Consider the following 24,039-nt stretch of genomic DNA (forward strand, 5'->3'; position numbering starts at 1 on the left):
GGAGAGTGAGAAGGCCACACAAAGAGAGCAGAAGTACGAAAACAATGAGAAAATGCAAAAAGAATAAAGGCAGTGTTGTGTGTGGATATGAGAAGACAGATTGTGCTCCTCCCAGAAGTGACACACGGCCCTAAACATGCACTGAACATACACACAACCGACCACAGCGACCACAACCATCACCACCACCACCACCACCACCTCCACCACCACCACCACCACTTCACGCTGAGACGTCAGTGTCCGGACATTGCAACATTATTTTTTACTGACGAGCAATAATGAAACAAAAACAAAGAAAACTAATACGAGAGATAAAATTGCAATGAAAATACTACTGAGAGAGAGAGAGAGAGAGAGAGAGAGAGAGAGAGAGAGAGAGAGAGAGAGAGAGAGAGAATATGAGAGTAATTTATACAGAGAGTAGCGCTGTGTTACACTACAAACACGTGGGGGAAGGGTGTATGTTTGCGTAGAAGTGATGCTTGGGGCGTGGCGAGGCGTGGTTGAGGGAGGGGAAGACTATACATAACACCTCCCTCCCCACCTCTTCCAAAAACAACGTAAAGGACTCTCATAAAAGTATCCCAACACCTGAGTCTCTCCTCCATTACCTGAGCAGAGCCATAACAGTGTAGCCAAACTCGACCATAACAAAAGGAGACACTATACACGCTGGAACCTCAAACTCCATAACTTAAACCCTTCAGGAAAAGAAAGGGAGGAAAAAAGGTAAAGTGAAGGGCTTTGATGCTTAAGACTTGAAGCGAGGAGGTTCAGAACACTTATAGCTTCCTTCCTATCCTCCTGACGGTGTGTTTTGGGATTCAGGAGGTAGTGCGGGTCGTTAAGTCGTGTTTTTCGCAAGGATGGGTGAGCTATGAACGGCTTGGGTGACTCAGGATCGTGTGGTGCCTTGATGAAGTGTCCCCCGCCCTGGCTGACTAGATAGAGACATAACCTTACGTAAAGCCAATCGATTACTATACGTTTTACTTCAATTAAGACTCATTTCTGGAGATTATAGGCCTCGTGCTGTGTCTTCTCGTGGACATTAATCCCCTGCCTTAATTCCTCGCTTGGTCTGACTTTTATCCATTGTCCGCGATTAATTACAAAGGGTGATACGTTCTCCGGCGCGTGTTTATTTGAAGTCGCCACAAGACAAAGGTTACGTTCTGACAACACACCACACCACCCCTGGCCATCTGTTCCCGGTCTCCCCTCAATAGGTAACATTCCCTTAAAAGTCTCCCCTACAGTATCATGTTTTACTATAATATGCAAATGACTTGGTCGCCTAATTAGTTTTACGGACATTAATCACTTTCATTAAACAAAGACGAATGTAATTAATATGGATATAGAACGTAGCTACCTGTGTGTGTGTGTGTGTGTGTGTGTGTGTGTGTGTGTGTGTGTGTGTGTGTGTGTGTGTGTGTGTGTGTGTGTGTGTGTGTGTGTGTGTGTGTGTGTGTGTGTGTGTGTGTGTGTGTGTGTAAGCTTGTCACCAAATAACCACCCACTGCTCTCCGTGATCTCCTCCAGGGCGGTAATCCTCTAACCCATTACTCTTGGGCTTCGAGTTGCCCTGAGCCTCGATACATCACGCCCCGCAGGCCACCCGACACCTCTGCTCGCCTTACACACCTCGCGACACTCACAAACCGGGAAACGTCGAGCCCATGACAGCACAACTCGCAAGCAAGAACACAGACACGTTAGCTCTCACGAAGACTGTTTTCCAAGATCACGGAGACGATTAACCAAGTTTTCAAGGTTGTTTATCTGTAGCTAGAACTGTAAAAAAAAAAAAAAAACAATTGAAAACCTGACATTTCAACTACAACATGAAGTGTTTGATAATACGATCCGCGGTACCACCTATGCGTGACCCCCGAGGCACACACACAGCCATGCCCCGCATACTCTAGGCCTAATCACGCCCACATGTCGATTCTTTAACCTCGCACGACCAAGGAAAATAAAAATACATGTGGGGAAACGTCCCGCGCGCCACAAGGACTCGTAAATCTGTCAGTCTCGTGGCCAGCAAAACAGCACGGCCAGCTGGGAGAGGGAGTGGGAGAGGGAGTGGGAAAAGGAGTGGGTAGTGAGCCACTGCCTACTCCCGGCCCACACTCAGCCTACACGGACGGTCGCCTCTTTATAGCAGCATATCGTCCAGGGAAGCAAACTATTTTACAGGTAATAACATTATAATTTCCTAGCACCGGTGCGTTGCCTTAATACCCTGAGTACACATTAGCGAAAGTGATTTTGCACAACTTTGATAAAAATGAATTAGGAGCATACAGCGGCAGCAGCGGTGGTGGTGGCGACGCCGTGCAATTTTCAATATATGTTTCCTCTATGGCAGGAGGAAGCGCATCAGAGGGTTTGATTACACATACCCTCGCGTTATCATTCCATTTTCCGCAGCTTGATTATAAATACCCTAACATTCCCTCGGGTCTGGGAGCCTCGCATGATATTTCCTAATTATAAAACCTAATACCGCTGGGGCGAGATGGTAACGGCGTGGAAATGGTTGCACACACACTCACACACCTTCGCTTTGGATGATCTAATGCGCATCTAGGCTGGTATTCTAAAACACCTCTGCCCCTCACCCCCCCTTTCAAAAGGCTATAAGTAAAGTGGTAGGTATCTTTATAAGGATGTTTTTAAGGTTCTCGTGACAGACTTACAAGATACCAGTATTATTAATAGGAAAAACTCTGTTGAGAACCCGGCTAATCATCTAGAACTTTCGAAAATTGCTGTTCTGAGAGATCAAAGTGTCTCCGAATACAAACCCTAGAGCAGTGAACGCCTCTGTCCTCAATCTTGGCAGCCCTGCTTGTCCAGTCCAGCCCTCGTGTCCTGGCGGGGGGGATTGAGGCGTTTCGGCGTGACAGTTTGGGACAAGTCATTTCTCGGCCAATTACGAGACGTGACGGCCAGACCTTTATCACCCTGCCGTTCTCCCTCCCCTCTCTCCCCCTTCCCACCCCTCTCCTTCTCTCCCATCCATACCCCACCTCACTCGTTTTACCCTTTCTCTGTTTTCATTATAATTTTCTCTATTTTTACTTGTTCCATTATTTTTGTACATCTTTACTTGATTCGCTTACTTCTGTCCTTTCTATTCTTTACCCATCTTGTTCCCTTCTTTCTGTTTTCCCCATTTTCTACATAATCTTTTATTACTCCTTCACCCTCTCTTATCTTCTCTTTCCCTTTTCAAACCATCGCCTTCTTTCTCTCTCTCTCTCTTCTTGGCCCTTATCCTTCTCTCACTTCATTATTTTCCCTCCCTTTTTCACCAAACATTACTTCATACCTACTCTCCCCCTACTTGCTCTCTTCCTTTTCCCTACTCCCTTGTTTGTCGTCGCTTTCTACCTTTTCCTCCTCTCTTGTTTGTCGTCCCTTTCTACCTCCCCTCCCATACAGTGCCCACCACATCCTATTCTTCCATGTCACTTAACCGGGAGGCTTAGCAGGATCTTTTTAATACTATTCGTCATCCTCCTCACCCATACAATGCTTATCCACACACTCAGCCTCCACATTCTTCACTTACTCTTAACCATTCTCATCCACACCTAAACATTCAAAGCCCTCGCGAACACTCATCCACTTACTCCATCACTGTTAACCCGCCCAAGACGTCCTCCGCATTCCCCCTCCCCTCTCTCTCTCTCTCTCTCTCTCTCTCTCTCTTACTCCTCCATATAATCCTACACCCTTTTTTTTTTTTCTTTTTATCCTCCTCGCGACCACAATTCTTCCCTAGTTAGTCAGTCCAGTGTCAAGTTTCAAAGTGATATATTCCTTTTTCTCTCTCTCTCTCTCTCTCTCTCTCTCTCTCTCTCTCTCTCTCTCTCTCTCTCTCTCTCTCTCTCTCTCTTTCACATAACTTAGCTCTACTTTTCATCCCTTTCTTCTATTTTTCAATATCTTTCCCTTCTCGCTTCTTTTCTCATTTCTCTTCCTTATTTTTTTTCCTTTAAAATTTTATCTTCCTCCTCCTCTAGTACCTTCTTCCTTCACTCCCTTACCCATATATTGTACCCTCCTTACCTTCCATCTCCTCCTCCTCCTCTTCCTCCTCCTCCTCCTTACTCCTTATTCCTCACTGTTCTCTTTTTTTTCCCTCCTTCTTTTCTTCGTTGCCTCCTACGGCCACAAAACCCACAAGTCTCTCCCCCTAGAGGCGACCACACACTAAAGGCGCCTCCTCCTTTTGTCACTCGCTCTATACACTCTGCCTCTTAAATCCTCCCTTTTTTCCTTAAACTTAACTTCTGTATTCTCTTTCATCTATTCGTATTTTTCTCGCCCACTCAAGATTTACCCTCCATTTTCGTGTGATGTTTTATAAATGCGCGTATTTCTCCTCATGTATTTCTTTAGGTTTGTCATTTTATACCAGTGGATTATTATTGCCGTTAATTTTACTCATTTATTTACTTTTTTTCCTTTTGAATCTTTAATTGCGGAGTAGAGTCAATGGCTTCAGTGTTTCGCATCAGCGTTTTACCTTTTGAAAAGCTGATGAGATTAATTTTGCTCTCATACCTGAATACTAATGCGACGTGGAGTTCCAATATTTTCCTCGTTAGCCACCAATCGGACCCGGATCAAAAAGCACCCCACTGATGTACACGCACAAGAACCATATTCCCATAAATTTTAATCTACTACACCACACACGTCGTGAGCTACACTATACACCAGATCAGCTTAGCACAATATATCACCAAATGCAGCCGCTCATTCTCACTATCATATGGCTTACTATATCTGCACACATACCTACACTGTCGTAATGTATTTTAAATTCTGCCAACCCAACACAGAATATTTTTTTCCCACATAATACACAAGAACATAAAGTAACGAAAGCTAAAAGATAATGTCAGACTTACACGTGTCCAGTCTCTGCATGAAGGACACCAATATATTTCAACTCAGCATATCCGTCCATGAAATAGTCTAATCTTCCTTATTCATGCAGCATACAGCTTGCCACTCGTGTCCATCACCATAACACACACTATAGTCCTGACATCACCATTAACCACATACTAAACTTTATATCAATGGACCATGCAGTTTGCCACACCATTACACAATACATGACCTCACTCATCACAATATAAAACTCATTCTCAGTACCATAAAACATGCTATAACCTTTACATCACCACGGCCACACGTCAATAATCACTACTAGGATCATCCATCAAATCAACTGTAAATACAAACAGCATCCAAGCTACGTGCCAGAAACTCATCACACACAACACAAGTCATCACATCAATACCAGTTCACGCCTTAAAAAAATGAAACTATCTTAAAAATCAAACCAAAAGCAAAACAACTTCCTTAGAAATAACACTACGGATTCCACGCAACTTCCCTTCCAAAAATTCCCATGAGCAAGGCATCCATTCATCACACAAATCGCACCAACAACTCCAAGGAAGGCAGGAAGAACGAGAAACGGGGCAAAGAAAAAAAAATACACATACACACACAGTCCTTGCTATCTTTTCCAAGCGTCCTCGTAGTAAGTCGTGTATGGTAATAGGGGGGAGAGTTATGACCTCTTTTGCTCAGGCTTCTGTAGCGACTCTGGCTGCCGAGACTTACAGATGTACAAGAGGGAGAAATAACGTCTGAGAAATGTCCCGAGTCTTAGTGGTGGCTGTGTGTGGTGGAGCATGCTTGGTCTCGCCAGGGATGGAAATAATGCTGATTTGCCTTCGATTTGTGTGTGTGTGTGTGTGTGTGTGTGTGTGTGTGTGTGTGTGTGTGCAACCTGTGGTCAATATATTATTCATCTATTCATCTATACATCTATCTCTTCATGCATGTGTGTGTGTTTGTGTGTGTGTGTGTGTGTGTGTGTGTAATTCACTGTTTGATCTGCTGCAGTCTCTGACGAGACAGCCAGACGTTACCCTACGGAACGAGCTCAGAGCTCATTATTTCCGATCTTGGGATAGGTCTGAGACCAGGCACACACACCGGGACAACAAGGTCACAACCCCTCGATTTACATCCCATGTACTCACTGCTAGGTGAACAGGGGCTACACGTGAGGAGAGACACCCAAATATCTCCACCCGGTCGGGGAATCGAACCCCGGTCATCTGGCTTGTGCCAGCGCTCTAACCCTGAGCTACCGTGCCGTGTGTGTGTGTGTGTGTGTGTGTGTGTGTGTGTGTGTGTGCAACCTGTGGTCAATATATTATTCATCTATTCATCTATACATCTATCTCTTCATGCATGTGTGTGTGTGTGTGTGTGTGTGTGTGTGTGTGTGTGTGTGTGTGTGTGTGTGTGTAAGCATTTTTCACTATTTATTTATCGATGTGTATATATCTTCGCTTGTCCGTCTGTTTGTCTGTCTATTTGCCCGGCCATCTTTCAAATGGAAATCACGACAAATAAGCTTCCAAAGATTTTAAAGCGATGAAATACGATATACCCAAGATGAAAAATTCTTTATCAGGACTCTTCCCTTAGCAATATCAGCTGTCTTTGACGAACACACCCACTGATTATGTTACTATATTTCAACGTATGAATATGAACGTCCACGGCTCTACATAAACACCAAAACGTATTTAACAATCTCAGAAGGTCAATCTATCCCTAAAAACGAAAAAAAAAAAAAATCATTAATAATACTTTGAAAACTGAAAACCAATACAACAGACAAGAAAACCTGAAACAATAAGAAATATAAACAAACAAATAAAAAAAAAAGAGTTCACTGAGATACAATTACTTATATACCAACAAAGAACACTATTAAAAGACACAAACTCCTTACCAGCTTAACACTTTGATAACTAATACGAAAAACAACAGAAAACTCTCTATTACATATAAAAAAAACTCTGCCATTATACTTAAAACACACAACATGAACAACAGAGCAGAGTGGATGACAGAACAAGGCAGCAACGTAGAGAGAAACGTTAGCTTGACAAATAAGGGTACAAGAAGAACAATGTATTATAAAACGACATGATATACAGCGTACAGGTGAAAGGAATAAACAGCAGGTAAGACAAACACCTGTATCGACTCAATCACCTGACGAGAGAGAGAAAGAGAGAGAGAGAGAGAGAGACTGAGAGAGAGAGACATAACATAGATCTGGATGGAAGAGAAAGAAAGGAAAAAAATGAAAATAAGAATCAAGGAAAGAAATGATGAAGGGAGGACTGAAAGAAAATGGAAAACAGAAAGACAGGTAGAAAGGAAAAGAAAAAAAAGAGAAAGGGAAACACAAACACGGAAGGAAAGAAAACGAGGACAGAAATAAGGGAACAGAGAGAGAGAGAGAGAGAGAGAGAGAGAGAGAGAGAGAGAGAGAGATGGAACGTAGATATGCAGGTTTGTTTGCTTTGGGTCTTGTTTACATACTTCCATCTTCTGAATAGTGAGTGCCAGAGGACCGCCCACCCTTCTTCCCTCTCTTCCACCCCTCCTTCCTCTCTTCTTTAATGAATATACAGGATCTACCCCCTTTTTTTCTTCCTTCCTCGCAATTCCCTTCCGTACACTGTGTTTTGTTTGACGCTAATACTTAACGGCTAGAGGGAGGAGAGAGGGTAGAGAGCGAGAGCAAGAGCAAGAGCGAGAGCGAGAGCGAGAGAGAGAGAAGAGAGAGAGAGAGATAACGGTACACATACACAAACACATACACCAAAAAATAATAAAAAAAAAAAATACGCGCTCAGTATAAATGCAAAATGTAAAGATGGTATATGTGAACAATGAATGAAACAAAACAACAAGCACACAAAGGAATGAGTCGAGCAGGAAAAGAGATCAACAAAGAAACAAATAACAAAAGAATGGAAGGAAGGAAGGAAGGAAGGAAGGAAGGAAAACACCAGGAAGGGAATAAAAAATTGATGAAAAAAGGAGAAAGAGAACAATGAAAGACAAGGCAAGTGGGAAATGGCAACCTTCTTCCTCCTCCTCTTCTTATTCCTCCTCCTCCTCCTCCTCCTCCTCCTCCTCCTCCTCCTCCTCCTCTAATTAACACAATCCCTCCAACGACTTATTGCCCTCAGCTTCCACCCCTAACACGTCCAAACCCACCCCACTCTCACCCATGTCATCCAGCTCCGCCCACCACGCCCCATCACGCCCCTTCATACCCATCCCCGGCCTTCCCACCCAGCAGCAAAAAAAAAAAAAAACACGTGATCCACAAAGTTTTCATGGGAGGAAAAAGCTCCTCTGCAAGAACACATGGCGGTGGAAACTTTTCAAACCTTATGTAATCGTCTATAGAAACTTGGGCCGTAGAAGTGAAGGGCACGATGACTCTTCCATTGGTTTCTGATCCCCGAGTATCCAACGTCAGTGTCTATGCATGGTGACTAGTCGTGCGGCTTCCCCTTGAGCGATGGCAAGTCTGGTTCTGTGTCTGTGGTCCATATTCTTAACCACTTCAATATTAGGACACATTTTTAGGTTAGGATTTTGTACGGTTAGACCATTCTATTGACATTAGGAATAGTCTATGGAGGTTAGAAGATTAATGGCCAGAGTCTTCACTATTTTAATCCCCTATATAAGTTTCTGAAGCTGTACAAAATCACCAACTAATAAGCATAATGAATATACAAGCGCGTCACAGTATTGAAGGGGTTAAACACTTTAAGGTTTCATGGGCTGTGTTATGGAAAAAAGTTTCGGTGATGATCACATTAGGTAATTTTTAAAGGGGTTTGTTCTGTCATCGGCGTAAAATCCTTGTTGAATCAGCAGTCGAAACATGAAAACATCCTTGAAAACTCCAGCAACTTTCACATCATGTATTGGGAATGAAACAGTGAAATATGCTTAAGATTATGGACATGTACGTATCGCACGATTCTAATAATTCCTTCAAGGGGATGATCGAGAAAGAAGTGAGTCTCCAATCTATTCTTATTACTGCCCTCCCTCCGTGCAAACTTTAATCCTTTCATCCTCCTCTCCGTCTCTCAATCACACATTCAAATACACGTCTGCTTGCATCACGGGGGAGTATAAACTAAGCTATTCAGATTGGAGTCCCGTGTCTACCCGTGTTTTCTTTATGGGTTAGATCACTTCGCTTAATTATGGGGAGAAAAAAAATAGTGGTAGTTTGTGTGGTCTTATCTGCTACTCATACATTCCTGGAGACGTCTTGCTCCAACAATGTCGAGGAGAAAGAAGAAAAAAGAAAGGAAGAAGCAAAAAAGGCATAGCTCAGACAGATATGCACACCCCGCGTACTATATCACCTTAAATGTCATGTTATATTTACGGCAAAGATGTAATTTAGTCGTGTGGGTGATGCGGATCAGAACACGCGGCATCTCCCAGTGGCTGAGTGAAGCATGGGACAGCTTAGCATTTGGCGCGATGACCTTGAGATAATATTAGCGACTAGCCGACCTCTTGTCAGGGTAATTGTAGTGGCCAGACGGACGTGACAAGGCATGAGTACGTTAGAATAAGTGCATAAGAGAACCATATAATGAAATACCTCTGGCTGCACCTTCACTACTTCCTTAAGGTTGAAGATGAAGTCACATTCGTTTTTAATGGTGTTTTAACGGTTCTATCAACAGGATTCCTACATTACTAACAGGGGAAGCATTCTTGAAAACCCGATCAATCATCTATGTGGCCTCTGAAAAATCGGGGTAAGAGAGCGAAGCGTATCTCAATACAGGCCCGAAAGAGTGTGTCTGGTGCGTGGCGGCGTCTGAACTCTTGCGGGAACTAACCTTAGCTAATCGTGTGCGTCTTAGCCTTCCCTCACGGTGATATTAGCAACCATTAACATAACGTCCACATCTGAGCTCGTCATCCTCTGCCTCGCATTTCAGAAAGACGACAATCTGCGTGAGTTTCTGCCTCGTAAAGCAAAATATCAGTCACATTAAACACAGGCTGCACAGACCACCTCCCGGCCACCAGTCCTTCTTCAGTCATAACCTCGCATCGTATTGCCCCGACTGGCAGACTCGCATCTAATTCTTCGGGCCAGAGAGTGAGTAGGCGGGAGAGCGAGACAAGAGAGCAAGAGAAAAAAAGCAGTAAGACACGTGTGTAAGGTAAGGAGCCTCGGAGGAACGGAAGTCCGGTATATGAAAAACATGCGTGTGTGTGTCTGAGGCAAAAATGTTCACGTCAGAAGCACAACACTCCCCTGAGGACATGTAACGATACGTCTATGAAGTAAAGAGTGCGTGGCTCAAGTTATTACGAAGCGACTTAGCGGAGGGTGAGCGAGGCAAGACTTCTATTACCTTCAAAATAAAGACCTTCGCCGTGTCCCCCACAGAAAGGTCCTACCGTTCACGAACACCAATGGATCTCTCGCTCGGAAAATATAATAATAATAATTTACACCAACCATGTAAGTCTGAGACACGAAAATACTAACTTACGGTCTTTGCGGGGCGCGGATCAGCGGTAAGAATTTGGGCGGGAAAAATATTTTGGTCTGAAGTGTTTAAAAATATGTCAGCACCTCGAGACTCGCCCCTTGCACTACAAACACTAGCATTTCGGTTCATCCTGGTAAGCCAAATATATCTTACTTCTCTCTCTCTCTCTCTCTCTCTCTCTCTGCACGCCGAGGTCCAGGAGTCATAACTGTCGCCGTGAATCAGCCTTAACCAGTGCCACTTTCCGTGTTCACAGAATAAATCGCGGCAAAAGTACTTGATTAATTTAACGTGGTCCTCTTTAAGGCCCGGGCACCCCTGCTTAATTTGGCACGGACAGCACAGATTAATTCACGTCCTTATCAATTTTCACTTGCGAAGGGAAAATTGTGAAGGGAGTCAGTGCCAGGAGATACAACACTGCGGGAATGGCAGACGGTGCGGAGACGGAGGAGGAGGGACGACGGTAGAAGAGGGGCGCTGAAGTCTGAGAATTAAGACCTGGTGAGCTTCTGGTCCCGGGACACTGAGTCGATAACACACGGCTCTACGTTTGGAAGTTTGAAAAGAAAACGTGAAAAGGAAAACGACGCTTCTATTATTACCATTATTACTATTTTCCTTTTTTCCCTCTTCTCTCATTTCCAGGCCGCGTTCCAGACAGGTACACTGTACAGTCTAGCGGGGATTGCGCTTTTTCTACGAAACAGGGAAGTAATTGGTATATTCTGTTCCTTCATTAGAGCAGAAACCCAGCGGGAGAGCATGAGAGGAAAAAACAACGTAAATATCGTGGAAAAAATCAATATGCATGAGACAAATGAGGAGGTTGAGAGAGTGGAGGTCTGCCCAATTACCGAGAGAAAGAGCGTACAAGTAAGAGTCAAGTTTGCTACTGAATATAATACCACCTTTTGTTTCCCTGGCAGCAACTGACGGGCAGGACTGACAATTACCAAGCGTGTAGTGAAAGTACTCCTCAGGCAGACGAGATGATGAACAACAACTGAGTGAGGAACAGCACAGAGGGAAACGCATTGTTCTTTCCTTACCAATCAATGAGGGAGGGTGAGGAGGGTGAGGGTGAGCGAGGGTGACCTAAGATGACCTGTCAGTCACTTCGGAAGGGAAAAGAAGGAAAAGGGGAGAGTGTGGTTCTTCTAGGGGTTTGTGTGACCTGTGTCCCTCACCCTCTCCCCGCTGACCTTAATGAATAGCGGAGATGATGAATGGATAATGGTGGTGCCCTTCAGACCAGCCGCCAGACCCTCCAGTTCACCCTCCACCCTCGCCACGCCAGATCCACCCCCGCCATCAAGCTCGTCAAGTCACGCAGAGGCAAACGTAAACTCAAGCTCCTGAATTACACACACACACACACACACACACACACACACACACACACACACACACACACACACACGCACTCCAACCCAAGCAGCAGGAAAGAGGAATCAAATACGAAGTGAGTGATAAAAGCGCGCCCGAGGGATGGGATGTGAAGGCCAACAGGATTAAGCGGGAGGGAGAGCGGCTTTGCATCATCGGATAAAGGCATTACCCACTCCGCCTCTCCTGCCGCCACACCTCGCTGTCCTCCCGCCCTCTGACCCCCAGCGAGAGACGGCTTACTCCCGCGCCGCTACTACAGGACGCCCCGCAGAGAACCAGCCAGCGTTGAAACCGAAGTAGCGTGATCGGCGAGACATGAGACCCCACACGCGTTGGTTCCTGGTGCTGTGAGTTGCTAAGGGAGGGAGACTGAGGAGACTGAGGGACTGAGGGAGAAGGAAGGAAGGAAGAGGGGCTGGAATACGCAATGAGATGGTTAATTTGGCTAGAAGTGAATGCTGTGGTCAGTGAGGAGCAGTATAGTGAAGAAAACTTGAGTTAGGTTATGAAATATTGACGGAAGTACTGAAATGCTCCTCCACTTCTTCCTGCTTTTTCTTCTTCACATGTTCTTCCCCTTCTATCTCCTCCTTGTGGTGATTCATGCACTCCTATACCACCTTGATTACAAACACCACCTCGGGCAAGAAACTGAAAGCATATGTATTTCCTTGCTCGTAATTAAAGAACCAATTGTGTGTGTGTGTGTTTGTGTGTAGTAAGTGGTTGGTAGTCGCCGCGATGGAGACACACCACGGAGGGAGGACGCCACTGAAGGGACACGGTAATGGGCCACGGGAAAGTAATTGGTATTCTTGGGAGGAGAAATATGTACTCACACCGGGGCCGCAGCGTAAGAGGGGGCGGGGGAGAAGTAAGTGAGGGTTTAAGGCGGTCCGTTTTGTAGTATTTCACTCCTCGTTAAGGTTATAGATCGAGATGCGTTTGCCTACCGAGAGAGTGGCGCCGTACGGGGTACACACACACACACACACACACACACACACACACACACACGCATGCAACGTCTCACCTACACACACACACACACACACACACACACACACACACACACGCACACACACACACACACACACACACACACACACACACACACACACACACACACACACACACTCATACTGACATACACGCACGCACATGTACATATATACACTCCAAACGCACGCATGCATCCCTCAACTACACGCCCCCCACGTCGACACACGCACGCACACTACCAGGGAAAAGTCAGCAGCTCGAAAGAAAGGTTCTGCAAGCCTCAGCGAACCCACTCAGCGAACTTACAGACGCCGCCACCAAGACTTACTGAAGAAGTCGTGACTGGCGCCAATACATGAGTCAAGTACTGCAGTTTCCCTCAGTATTTTGACATGATACCATTCTGGATACTGTTTCATAACATGCACGCTAATACTTTTTTATTTCATGCTCCATTTAAACCAATCTGTAAGAGGAATTGGATAATGGAATACAGGTTTAGAATTTACATCCATTATCTTTTTTTGTTTTGCATTGATGGTATTTTCTTTTATTGTAAAGGGGGGGAGAGGATCTTGGCAAAAGTTATGAAAAGATATAGAAGAATTTTTAAAAAGTCCACTGAGGTGCCATTCCTTAAACAGTCCCCCAAAATACTGTCATAGATTGGAGTAAATTAGTATAGCTGATGCGGCTTCGTATCTCATATATACATTTGAATACAAGGGTGCATCATATTTTATTCCTTTTTTAATTGAACCATACAAAATTAGATAACACGTAAAGGTATTCCTAATCTAATACTCCCCTAATTTTACCCTGCCACAACCTGCACAGCTCATATTCACATCACCCACACCTAATTACTTTATATTTCACGCTTCATTTCAACCAATCAGTACAAGCAATTAGATACGAAGGTAAGGCATTCGAATACTCATCAGCAGGCGCCCTAATCTTGCTCCGTACACCCACACAGCCGGCGGCTCACACCCTCGTCCCTAATTATGCCACACAATTGGTTCCTGGTGTTAAGACTACGCAAAATCCCTCATTATCCAGCGAAGGCGAGGGGGAAGCTGAGTCCGGCCTCCTCATTGATTGGTATTGATGAGGGAGACCAACTAGGGGAGCACTGACCATTTGGAAGCCCTAGAACGCCGCAAATTCTCCTATAATATTTCCTTCTTTTCGCCTTCAGCCAAGCCTGACTCAGATATACAGTTCTCTCCTCTCCAAACGTGTCATTTCCATCATTTTCTGCGTCGCTGAGTAAGGTATGTTAAATAGTGTACAGCAGCGTATAGTGTGAATTATAATTTCATATATTCCAGGAAATAAGTAACGGTGAAGAGGATCAAAGGCCATAAATCAGACCATCTTCATTCATCCACCAGACGGAAGAGTGCAAGGTCTTACCAGTGATTTGTGTCTTCCCTCAGCAACACTAAGCATCCAGTGTCTCCTCTCTGCATCCCTCAAAAGACACGAGAAATAAGTGGTCATTACACTCAGAAGGTAAAGGTGTCATTGGGTTTCTCCGTACGGCACTCGCTCACACAAGCCTGCCATCTGCATACATTCCTACGTGCCGCGCCGGCTTATAAGTGTCAAGTCTGGCTAGTAAATCTGGTCCCCCTGCATAATGATAGCCATCAGTGTCGCCGCGACGCCAAAAGGTTCAGGCCACAGGCGAGGGTAAACAACAACAAGACTCAAGGAATACTTTCTCTTACCTTTTTCGTCGATGATGGGAACTCCTCCGAACACGGCGGCCTTGGGTTCGGCCAGAGCGTTGCAGAAGAGGAGGGTGTGGAAGTACATCCACGACGCCCACACCCATACCCACCCTCGCAGGACACTCATGGCTTTCCGCTGCTCAGCTGGTACTCCGGCATGACAGCTGGGGCGTGGTAGCGGCGGCCCCACTCATGGCACTGCACCCCGCACCTCAACTCGCCTCCTAGCACTGCAGTTTTCTGTTCCACTATATGTTTCCAATGCAGCACCGCACTTCCTCACATCATCCTGCACCGCGCGGCTCAACGTGAGGAGCGAGGGTGACAATGCCGTGAGGTCAAGACACTCTTAACACACTCAGTTTAACTTGCATTTCACTCCTGTATCCATGATAGTAATTCCACACCTTGAGGCAAAACTGTCTCGTCCTTCAGTTAATATATACCAGCTGAAATTCAACAGACGGAAATTAGAGGGAGATATAGATAATTCCACGTCACTTTACGATGCGGGAACAGTTGGTGATGAGGTGGCGACAGTGGTGGTGGTGGAGGTGGTGGAGGTGATGGCAGTGATGAGGGGTGAGGATAGGAAATAACAGTCCTTGCATCCGCGACAATATGTAATGATCAATAAAATTACCAGGAGGACCATGATATCTTCTAATCACAACGGTCCTCCCACACGTCATTAAGCGACCCACCTATCATCAACATCACCAGGCCACGGGATACGGACGCTGCAACAAGGGACGGTAAAGCATAGCGGGGAACAGACGAGCTAAATACCAACATGACGAACGTAAACGCTTCTTGTAATGCTCCATAAAAACACGACTGCTAAGGGTGCCAATCATCTGAGAGTAATAAAGGGGACAAAGACCTATGAAATACACGATTAACTGTCACACCACGACTCGCTCCTGTGCTTGGGGGTCTGAAGAGCGTGTGGTTAGTGTGGAGAGGGACACATGTGGCATAGGAGTTGCAGTCTTCGTCAGCAGCTGCAGTCAATGCTGGAGGGGTGAATGGGATGTGGGGGAGGATAGTGCTAACATGGGCGGAGGGAGTGTGAAGAGCGGTGTGGCTAGAGTCCAACCACGTGCTTGTAAAAAGTTTCGAGGACTATGTAGAACTGTGAGTAGGAGGAGGCGGAGGAGGAGGAGGAGGAGGAGGAGGAGGAGGAGAGGAAAAATACATGTAAAAAAGTAAGAGAGAGAGAGAGAGAGAGAGAGAGAGAGAGAGAGAGAGAGAGAGAGAGAGAGAGAGAGAGAGAGAGAGAGAGAGAGAGAGAGAGATAAAGATACTGTAGGACATGATTATAAGGATAAATAACAGCGAATGACGATACAGATCAAGGCAACGAAATGGGCAAAAGGATGAATGGCTCAATAAACTAAACCATTACCATATCATGTCAGCGTGACGAGTGGGCGTGGGCGTGGATGTGGATGTTCGGGTGGTAGTGGATGTTGATATGGGGGGTGCAGTGGGCCATGTGGACGGATAGCGTGGACGTGTATGGGCGTGTAATAACCACCCTCTTCCCCTTTCCCTCCCCTATAGGTCAGCTAGGTCACGCCCCGGGTCAGGTTACTGCCATTCATTTTCCTGAGAGTGACAGCGCCCCAGTAAACACTTTCCTCAGCTTGCTCTCCCACCCTCTTACTCACTGATCTTCCTTTCCTCTTCCTCACCTATTCTCTATCCTCCTCCTCTCTTTTGTCTCTACGTCATTTTACACGTAACTATTTCACGCTTTCTACATTTCTAGTTCTACATTTTCCTTCCTATGTCTTTATTCCCCTTACTTTCGGATCTTCCTTTCCTTTTCCTCAAATATTCTTTATTCTCCTCCCCCTTTTTTTGTCTCGAAGTCCTTGCTATAGGTACCTCTTTTTTTTTTTTTTGCTTTTTACTTTCCTTCTTCTACATTTTCTTTCATATGTCTTTATTCCCCTTACTCTCAGATCTTCCTTTCCTCTTCCTTACCTATTCTCTATCCTCCTCTCTCTTCTGTCTCTAAGTTCTTTCTACCCCTAACTTTTTTTTTTTTGCTTTTTCCCTTCCCTCTTCTACATTTTCCTTCATATGTCTTTATTCCTCTTACTCTTCGATCTTCTTTTCGTCTCCCTCACCTATCTTTATTCTCTTCTCTCCTGTCTCTAAATCCTTTCTACACGTAACTTTTTTTTTACATTCTACATTCCCACTCTTACATTTTCCTTCCTATGCTTTTACTCCCCTAACTCCCTTACACTACCTCCCTCTTTTTTTTTTTTTTTTTTTTTTTTTTACATTACAAGGGCACTGGCCAAGGGCAAACACAGTGTTGGAAAAAAAAAAATCCCGCTGGTTGCCAGGCCCTGTTAAAAGAAAAGTAGAAAGAGAAAAAACAGAAAAATCTAAAAGGAGGGTCCAGTTAACGTAAGAGGTGTCTTGACACTCCTCTTTTGAAAGAGTTTAAGTCGTAGGCAGGTGGAAATACAGACACAGGTAGAGAGTTCCAGAGTTTACCAGTGTAGGGAATGAAGGAGTGAAGATACTGGTTAACTCTTGCATTAGGAAGATGGACAGAATAGGGATGAGAAGAAGTAGAGAGTCTTGTGCAGCGAGGCCGCAGGAGGGGGGGAAGGCATGCAGTTAGCAAGTTCAGAAGAGCAGACAGCATGAAAACAGCGGTAGAAGACAGATAAAGATGCAACATTGCGGCGGTGACTTAAAGAATCAAGACAGTCAGTTAGAGGAGAAGAGTTGATAAGACGAAAAGCTTTAGATTCCACCTTTACTCCCTAACTCCACGACCCTCCATCTCCCAACCTTCCTCTATATTCTTTCCCCTTCACAAACTATCCATCACCTCGTCTCTTCCTCACCCTCCACTACCCTCCCGACCTCACCACCTCTCACTTCTCCATTCCTGTCACCCTCTCATCCTTCCTCCCACACCCTGACTGTCCCTCCCCCTCATCAAATATGGTCATCCTCTTATTGCCAAACTGATACGAATCTGCATAAATCTACCTGATGGACAAATATTTATAATGAATAACTTAAGGAAAGCAATAAAGAGTCAACCGCTGGTATTCTGATTTCTTGCTTTTGTTTTTGTTGAATGAGAATGTGAAAAGATTTAATAAGGGAAAATTGCAATAAAATGTCGAGGAAGTTAAATATAAAAGTGTGAGAAAACTGTTAAACCCTTTCACTACCATGACACGCTTTCATATTAAATCTAATTACTATTTTGGTGATTTTATTCAGCTTCAGAAACTCATGTGGGGATTAAAATAGTGAAGACTCCGGACCATTAACCTTCTGACCTTTATTGAAGTTTGCTAGTGTAAATAAAACCGTCTAATCACACCTAAAAGTCATGGTAAAAAATGCGTTCAGGTATTGAAGGGGTTAAACATGAATGAATAAAAAATAAAAGATGTTTGTTCACACGGTACTCGCAAAAAAAAAAAAAAACACATCAAATTAATGACAGGTACTCGTGCATATAGAAAAAAAAGATAAATAGTTAAATTCCCCACAGACAAAAATATGAATAAATGAAAGACAGAATTCAACCAAATGCTTATACAATACCTCCATCAATTACGACTTTTAAGCATCCATGGCGAGCAATTACAAGTACACACACGTACAGAAAAATCAACAACAACAACAACAGCATCATCATCAACAACAACAACAACACACTTTTCCCCGTATACTCATCCAAAAAAAGTAAAAGAAAAAAATACAGCAGCAGAGTATACACCCCATACCAACGCAACGCAAAACAGAACGAGCGCGTTGTCACTCACCATTCGCCAACACAAAGAAAGAAAAAAAAAAAAGAGTATAAAAAGGGGGAAAAAAATGCCTGACCCTCTGATGGAAAACAAATGAACATCGGGCAGTTAATGCAAAAATCGCACTGCACGCACTAATGACGTTTAAACACTCGCTGCAACATTTCGGTTCCGCAATCACTTCAGTCGCTGCAAAAAAAAAAAAAAAATAAAATAAAATAAAAAAAATAATAAAAAAAAATAAAGATAAAGAAAAATAAAAAAAGAGGAAGGGATTGATAAAAAAAAGTAAAAAATAAATAAATAAAGTGTATGGTGTGTGTGTGGGGGGGGGGGCAGTACTGCAGGGATATCAACATATGTAGATGGATGCTGATATATATACACACACACACACACACACACACACACCGCGTAGTGTGGTGGTTAGCACGCTCGACTCCCAATCGAGAGGCCCAGGTTCGAGTCCCGGTAAGCGGCGAGGCAAATGGGCAAGCCTCTTAATGTGGCCCCTGTTCACCTAGCAGTAAATAGGTACGGGATGTAACTCGAGGGGTTGTGGCCTCGTTTTCCCGGTGTGTGGAGTGTGTTGATGTGGTCTCAGTTCTACCCGAAGATCGGTCTATGAACTCTGAGCTCGCTCCGTAATGGGGAAGACGACCGAGGTGAATTACACAAACACACACACTAAAAAGAAATACTCCAGTGTCTATGAGTCTACTACATTCACACACACACACACACACACACACACACACACACACACACACACACACACACACACACACACACACACACACACACACACGAAAAAGAAATACTCCAGTGTCTGTGAGTCTACTTAAGTGGCTCTCTACTTTTCACGCTTTCGTCAGTACCTAAACAACTTTATCCAGGACGGAGCTCCGAGGCACGTGGGTCAAAAAAGAATGAGTGGGACAGAGTGGGAGGGACTGAGCTGGTGAGAAACAAAAGCACGCTGCTGGAAGTTGTTTGTTTGTTAGTACGAGTAAACTTTTCCCACCAGTGTCCTCCTCCTCCCATTCCTTTCCTCCTCTCTTCACTCCCTCCCGCATCTCTCTCTCTCTCTCTCTCTCTCTCTCTCTCTCTCTCTCTCTCTCTCTCTCTCTCTCTCTCTCTCTCTCTCAAATCAATTCTTTTTACATCACCATAATAATGACAACGATAATAATGATAAAGCCAATAGTGGTAATATAATTATACCAATACATATATTCGAAAGAATTTTACGACTTAATAATTGTGAAACTGAAACTCATCTAACCATGAACTGTTTACATAAATATCCATGACAGAAAAACTAACAGTGCCTTTGCAAATCGCACCTAAAATAATGTTCGTCCTTGTTGCAATCACTGTACGCAGCTTCAGCTTATGCAACTAATTCCTTGCTTCAGAAAAAAATATTAACTAGTTGAGTATATACAAATCATTGCTTGTTATTTACGTCTTCCACTTTACTTACCTGACACATTCCTGTTTAGCTATACAGTGCCTTCTTTACTTTTTCCATCGATAAATACTGCTCAATAACGTGACAAGTTGTTTTTATGTATCACCAGAACAGTTCCTCTAATAACCTTGAAACACAAAGGAAAGAGTGAGCCTAGAAAAAAGCTTCTGGTCTCACGAGATTGTTCGGGATAAGCCGCACTATCTAATCTAAAACAAGAGATGGAGGAGAGAAAAGGCGAATGCTCCCACTTTTGCCTCCACAAACTGATCCCTTTAAAGCCTCTGCAAACCCTCACTTCCCTTCCCACTCACTGGCTCACCTCTGCCTCCGTGGACACCGGCGCAGCAATATCCACACACCCAAATAACGAAACTTTGCCGCACGTTCCAGTGTTTCACCATTGAAGACTGTCGGCAACCTCCTAAACCTCTGTCTTTATTACACCTTATCACTTCGCTCTTTCCGCGTCCACTTTAAGCTTCCTTCTCTTTCACATAGTTAATTTGTAGATTTTTCCTCTTATTGATGGAACTGGTCTTATTCTTCAAGGTAAAATATGGTCTATTGTTACTGTTGACCATAATAATTGGTGACACAAACGAGAATAAAGTTTAGAATTATAAAGAAGACAAAAACAACTAAGAAAGTCAAAGAACAAAAGGAATTTAAAGAAGAGAAAAAGTAAATGAAAAAATAAAAGTAAGGGAGTCAACGTAGAGTAGGAAAAAAGAAAAACTGACCAAACGTTAACTAAAAAAAGTAAAACATCAATACAAAAAATTCTAAACACACAAGAAAAAAAGTCCTTACCGGGAAAAAATAAAATAAAGGAAATTACCGCAAAAAAAAAAAAAAAAAAAATCAAGAAAATAGGATAAATAAAAGGAGAAAAAAGAAAAACAAAGAAGTCTCTGCCACATAAAGACGGAAAGTGACTCCAGGAGATGAGTCTTGCGCCTGCCGGTGTAAGGCGACGCTTAGGAGTTTGTTTGGACAAGTTTCTTTCTTTTTTTTATCCTTGACAGCGGAAACGTGTGCAGCAAGAGCAAGAGAGAGAGAGAGAGAGAGAGAGAGAGAGAGAGAGAGAGAGAGAGAGAGAGAGAGAGAGAGAGAGAGAGAGAGAGAGAGATAAAATACTGTAAAAGAGGTGACGCAGAGAGAAAAGTAAAGAAGGCGGAAAGAAGGAAGAAAGACAAGAAGTGGAGACGAGAGCAAAGAAAGGACGGCGGAGGGCGAAGGCGGAAAAGAAGAAGGAAGAGGAGCGAGAAGGCGATGACATAAGCAGCACAAAGGAAATAATACCCTTTCTTGCAGTGCATCCTATCATCTTTCAATGCCTGGCACGGTATAATGCGATAGATTACACCCCACCAAACTCCCGCCTCCTCCACCTCTCCCTCTCTGTCTCTCTCTCCCTCCCCGTGGCGACATACCTCTCCCTGGGAAGGTCATTCCTTTTAGCAAGGTAAATAAACGACAGCCTCCTCGTCGTCTTCTTTCTTGTCCCTGCCTGTGTGTGTCTGTGTGTGACTCGGTTCGCTTATATGTGTGTGTGTGTGTGTGTGTGTGTGTGTGTGTGTGTGTGTGTGTGTGTGTGTGTGTGTGTGTGTGTGTGTGTGTCGCTCTGCATTTCGTGCGTCTGTGTCGGTGTTTGGGCGTGTCAGTGTGTCTGGAACTCGTTTAGTCTGTCTGTCTGTCTGTCTGTCTCTCTCTCTCTCTCTCTCTCTCTCTCTCTCTCTCTCTCTCTCTCACCCACACGGGCGAACAATGCCCCTCCAACATTCCATATCTCCCCCCCCACCTCTGTTTAGCACCACCACCACCACCACCACCACCACCATCACCACCTCTCTTCGACACGGCACAGGCAACCACACCGCCAAATGTTCAAGTGTTTTCCTTCATGCCTTTTAATAACAACCTTGACCACTCCACATCATCACAATCCTAATTTCACGCCACATCATCTCCAGCCTCTTATTGTGTAGCTTTATTATTTTCTCCTTCCCCTTCCCACCTTTCTCTCTCCTCGTGTTACCTGTTTGCTGCATGAGAGTGGCTGTCTGTCTGCTTGGCTGTCTGTGTATTCCTCCTTGATTTTGTATCTTATTTGTCTATTTTCCACTTATAATTGGTGTATCTAATAGGTTGTTTTTATTCTATTCCAAATCTGCATTCAATTATGTGTATTTGGGGTTTGTATATGTAAGTTACTTAATGAACTATTACTATTACTATCACCTGTTAACTACCTAAAATAAACAGTAATCTAACTTCATTTTAAAAAGGAAATATCAAAAGCACCACTGCCACGCATGATAACAACCTTCACAAGTTTCACAACACTGGAAAATAAAGAAAAAGTTTTATTCCCAGCTTTAATCAGTAAAGTGGTAAAGCTGCAAGGGCTTCAAGAGTGAATTCGAAAATTGCACTCGATTCCTGAATTCCTTTCCCGCACACATACCGCCTCTCACTACCTGCAGTATTCCACATTTTTCCACTCTTTTTCCGAGCTGTTATGAGCAAGTTTTTTCCCTCTGCCTTGGTGATCTGTCTAGGCAATGACTGTCTGTGTGTCCTTCTGTCAATGTCTCTATAATTTTTGTACATCAGACAGTGTTTATCTAACGATTTAATTATATGTGTGAATGTCAATAACTCTCTCTCTCTCTCTCTCTCTCTCTCTCTCTCTCTCTCTCTCTCTTGCGTGTGTGAAACTGATTAATGTTCACATGAGCGTTACCAATTTTTTGATGCGTCAGGCGTATCTTTTTTGCCTCTAGGAATTAGCTTTCATAATAAATAATTAGAGTTTGTATATATTTTTATTTCTGTGTTCAAGGATGGGATGTACTTTTGATGTTGTTGTTATTGTTATTATCATTATTATTATTATTACTACTACTACTACTACTACTACTACTACTACTACTACTACTACTACTACTACTACTACTACCACCACCACTACTGCTACTACTACTGCTACTACTATTACTATTATCATTATTATCATTATTATTATTATTATTATTATTATTATTGTTGCTGTTGTTGTTACTAGTAGTACTACTAGTAGTAGTAGTAGTAGTAGTAGTAGTAGTAGTAGTAGTAGTAACGATTAATCGTATCGTAAACATATCACTGTATAGTTATTTCAAAAGTTGATTCACACCACACACACACACACACACACACACACACACACACACACACACACACACACAGGACATAATTTGAAGTGGGTAAAAGTAGATATGAACTCAACATGGGACGAGCTTGATCTAAAATCCTGCCTACTACAACTTCGAAAACACACACACACACACACACACACACACACACACACACACACACACACACACACACACACACACACACACACACAGATGTAAGGGTGTGGCACTAATACCAGGCAGGTGAGGCTCATCTCTCACACTCCGAACCCTCACAACTGACACCTGGCAGACCCTGGTTATTTTAAAAACCTATTACCAACCCGTCCGTTTATCCCCCTCTCTCTCTCTCTCTCTCTCTCTCTCTCTCTCAGTCTGTTTTGTTCCATTATTTGTCCTCGTTTTCTTTCTTCCGGTTTCGTGTTTACCTTTTTTTCTTTTCCTTTCTACCTGTCTTTCTATTTTCCACTTTCTCTCATTTCTTCCTTCATACTTTCTTTCCATGTTTCTTATTTTTTTTTATTTTCTTCCATTCTTTCTCTACCATCCAGATCTCTCTCTCTCTCTCTCTCTCTCTCTCTCTCTCTCTCTCTCTCTCTCTGAGGGATGACTAATAGAACACATGTAAATAAAAAGGAGGAAGAGGCAGAGTGAAAATTAAGGAAATGTGACGAAGTTGAGGTGATAAAGAGAATGTGGAGTGAAGTAAGATGAGAGAGAGAGAGAGAGAGAGAGAGAGAGAGAGAGAGAGAGAGAGAGGAATGACACTTCTTATCACGCTTGTCCTTCACTCACTCACCTTCCTCTTGACTCTTCCTCTCTCTCTCTCTCTCTCTCTCTCTCTCTCTCTCTCTCTCTCTCTCTCTCTCTCTCTCTCTCTCAGACGGGGAATCCTCTCAGGAAAGACAGCAACAAAAAAAAAGGATATATAGATTTCGAGCAACTTTTCATCAACAACTACAAAAAAAGGGACAGGC

At 43.7% G+C, this 24,039-nt stretch overlaps 1 protein-coding gene across 1 annotated transcript in view; it reads right to left on the minus strand.

Moving 5' to 3' along the window:
• LOC123499308 (inactive tyrosine-protein kinase transmembrane receptor ROR1-like) overlaps positions 1 to 24,039 on the minus strand; it is a 398,854-nt gene that overhangs the window by 368,793 nt on the left and 6,022 nt on the right. The window contains exon 2 of the mRNA XM_045247116.1: positions 14,601 to 15,052. Within this exon, the coding sequence (XP_045103051.1) occupies positions 14,601 to 14,730 (130 nt within the window). The 5' untranslated portion in view covers positions 14,731 to 15,052. The remainder of the gene's footprint in view (positions 1 to 14,600; positions 15,053 to 24,039) is intronic.

This window comes from Portunus trituberculatus, chromosome 49 (assembly GCF_017591435.1).
Source record: "Portunus trituberculatus isolate SZX2019 chromosome 49, ASM1759143v1, whole genome shotgun sequence".
NCBI classification, from domain to species: domain Eukaryota; kingdom Metazoa; phylum Arthropoda; class Malacostraca; order Decapoda; family Portunidae; genus Portunus; species Portunus trituberculatus.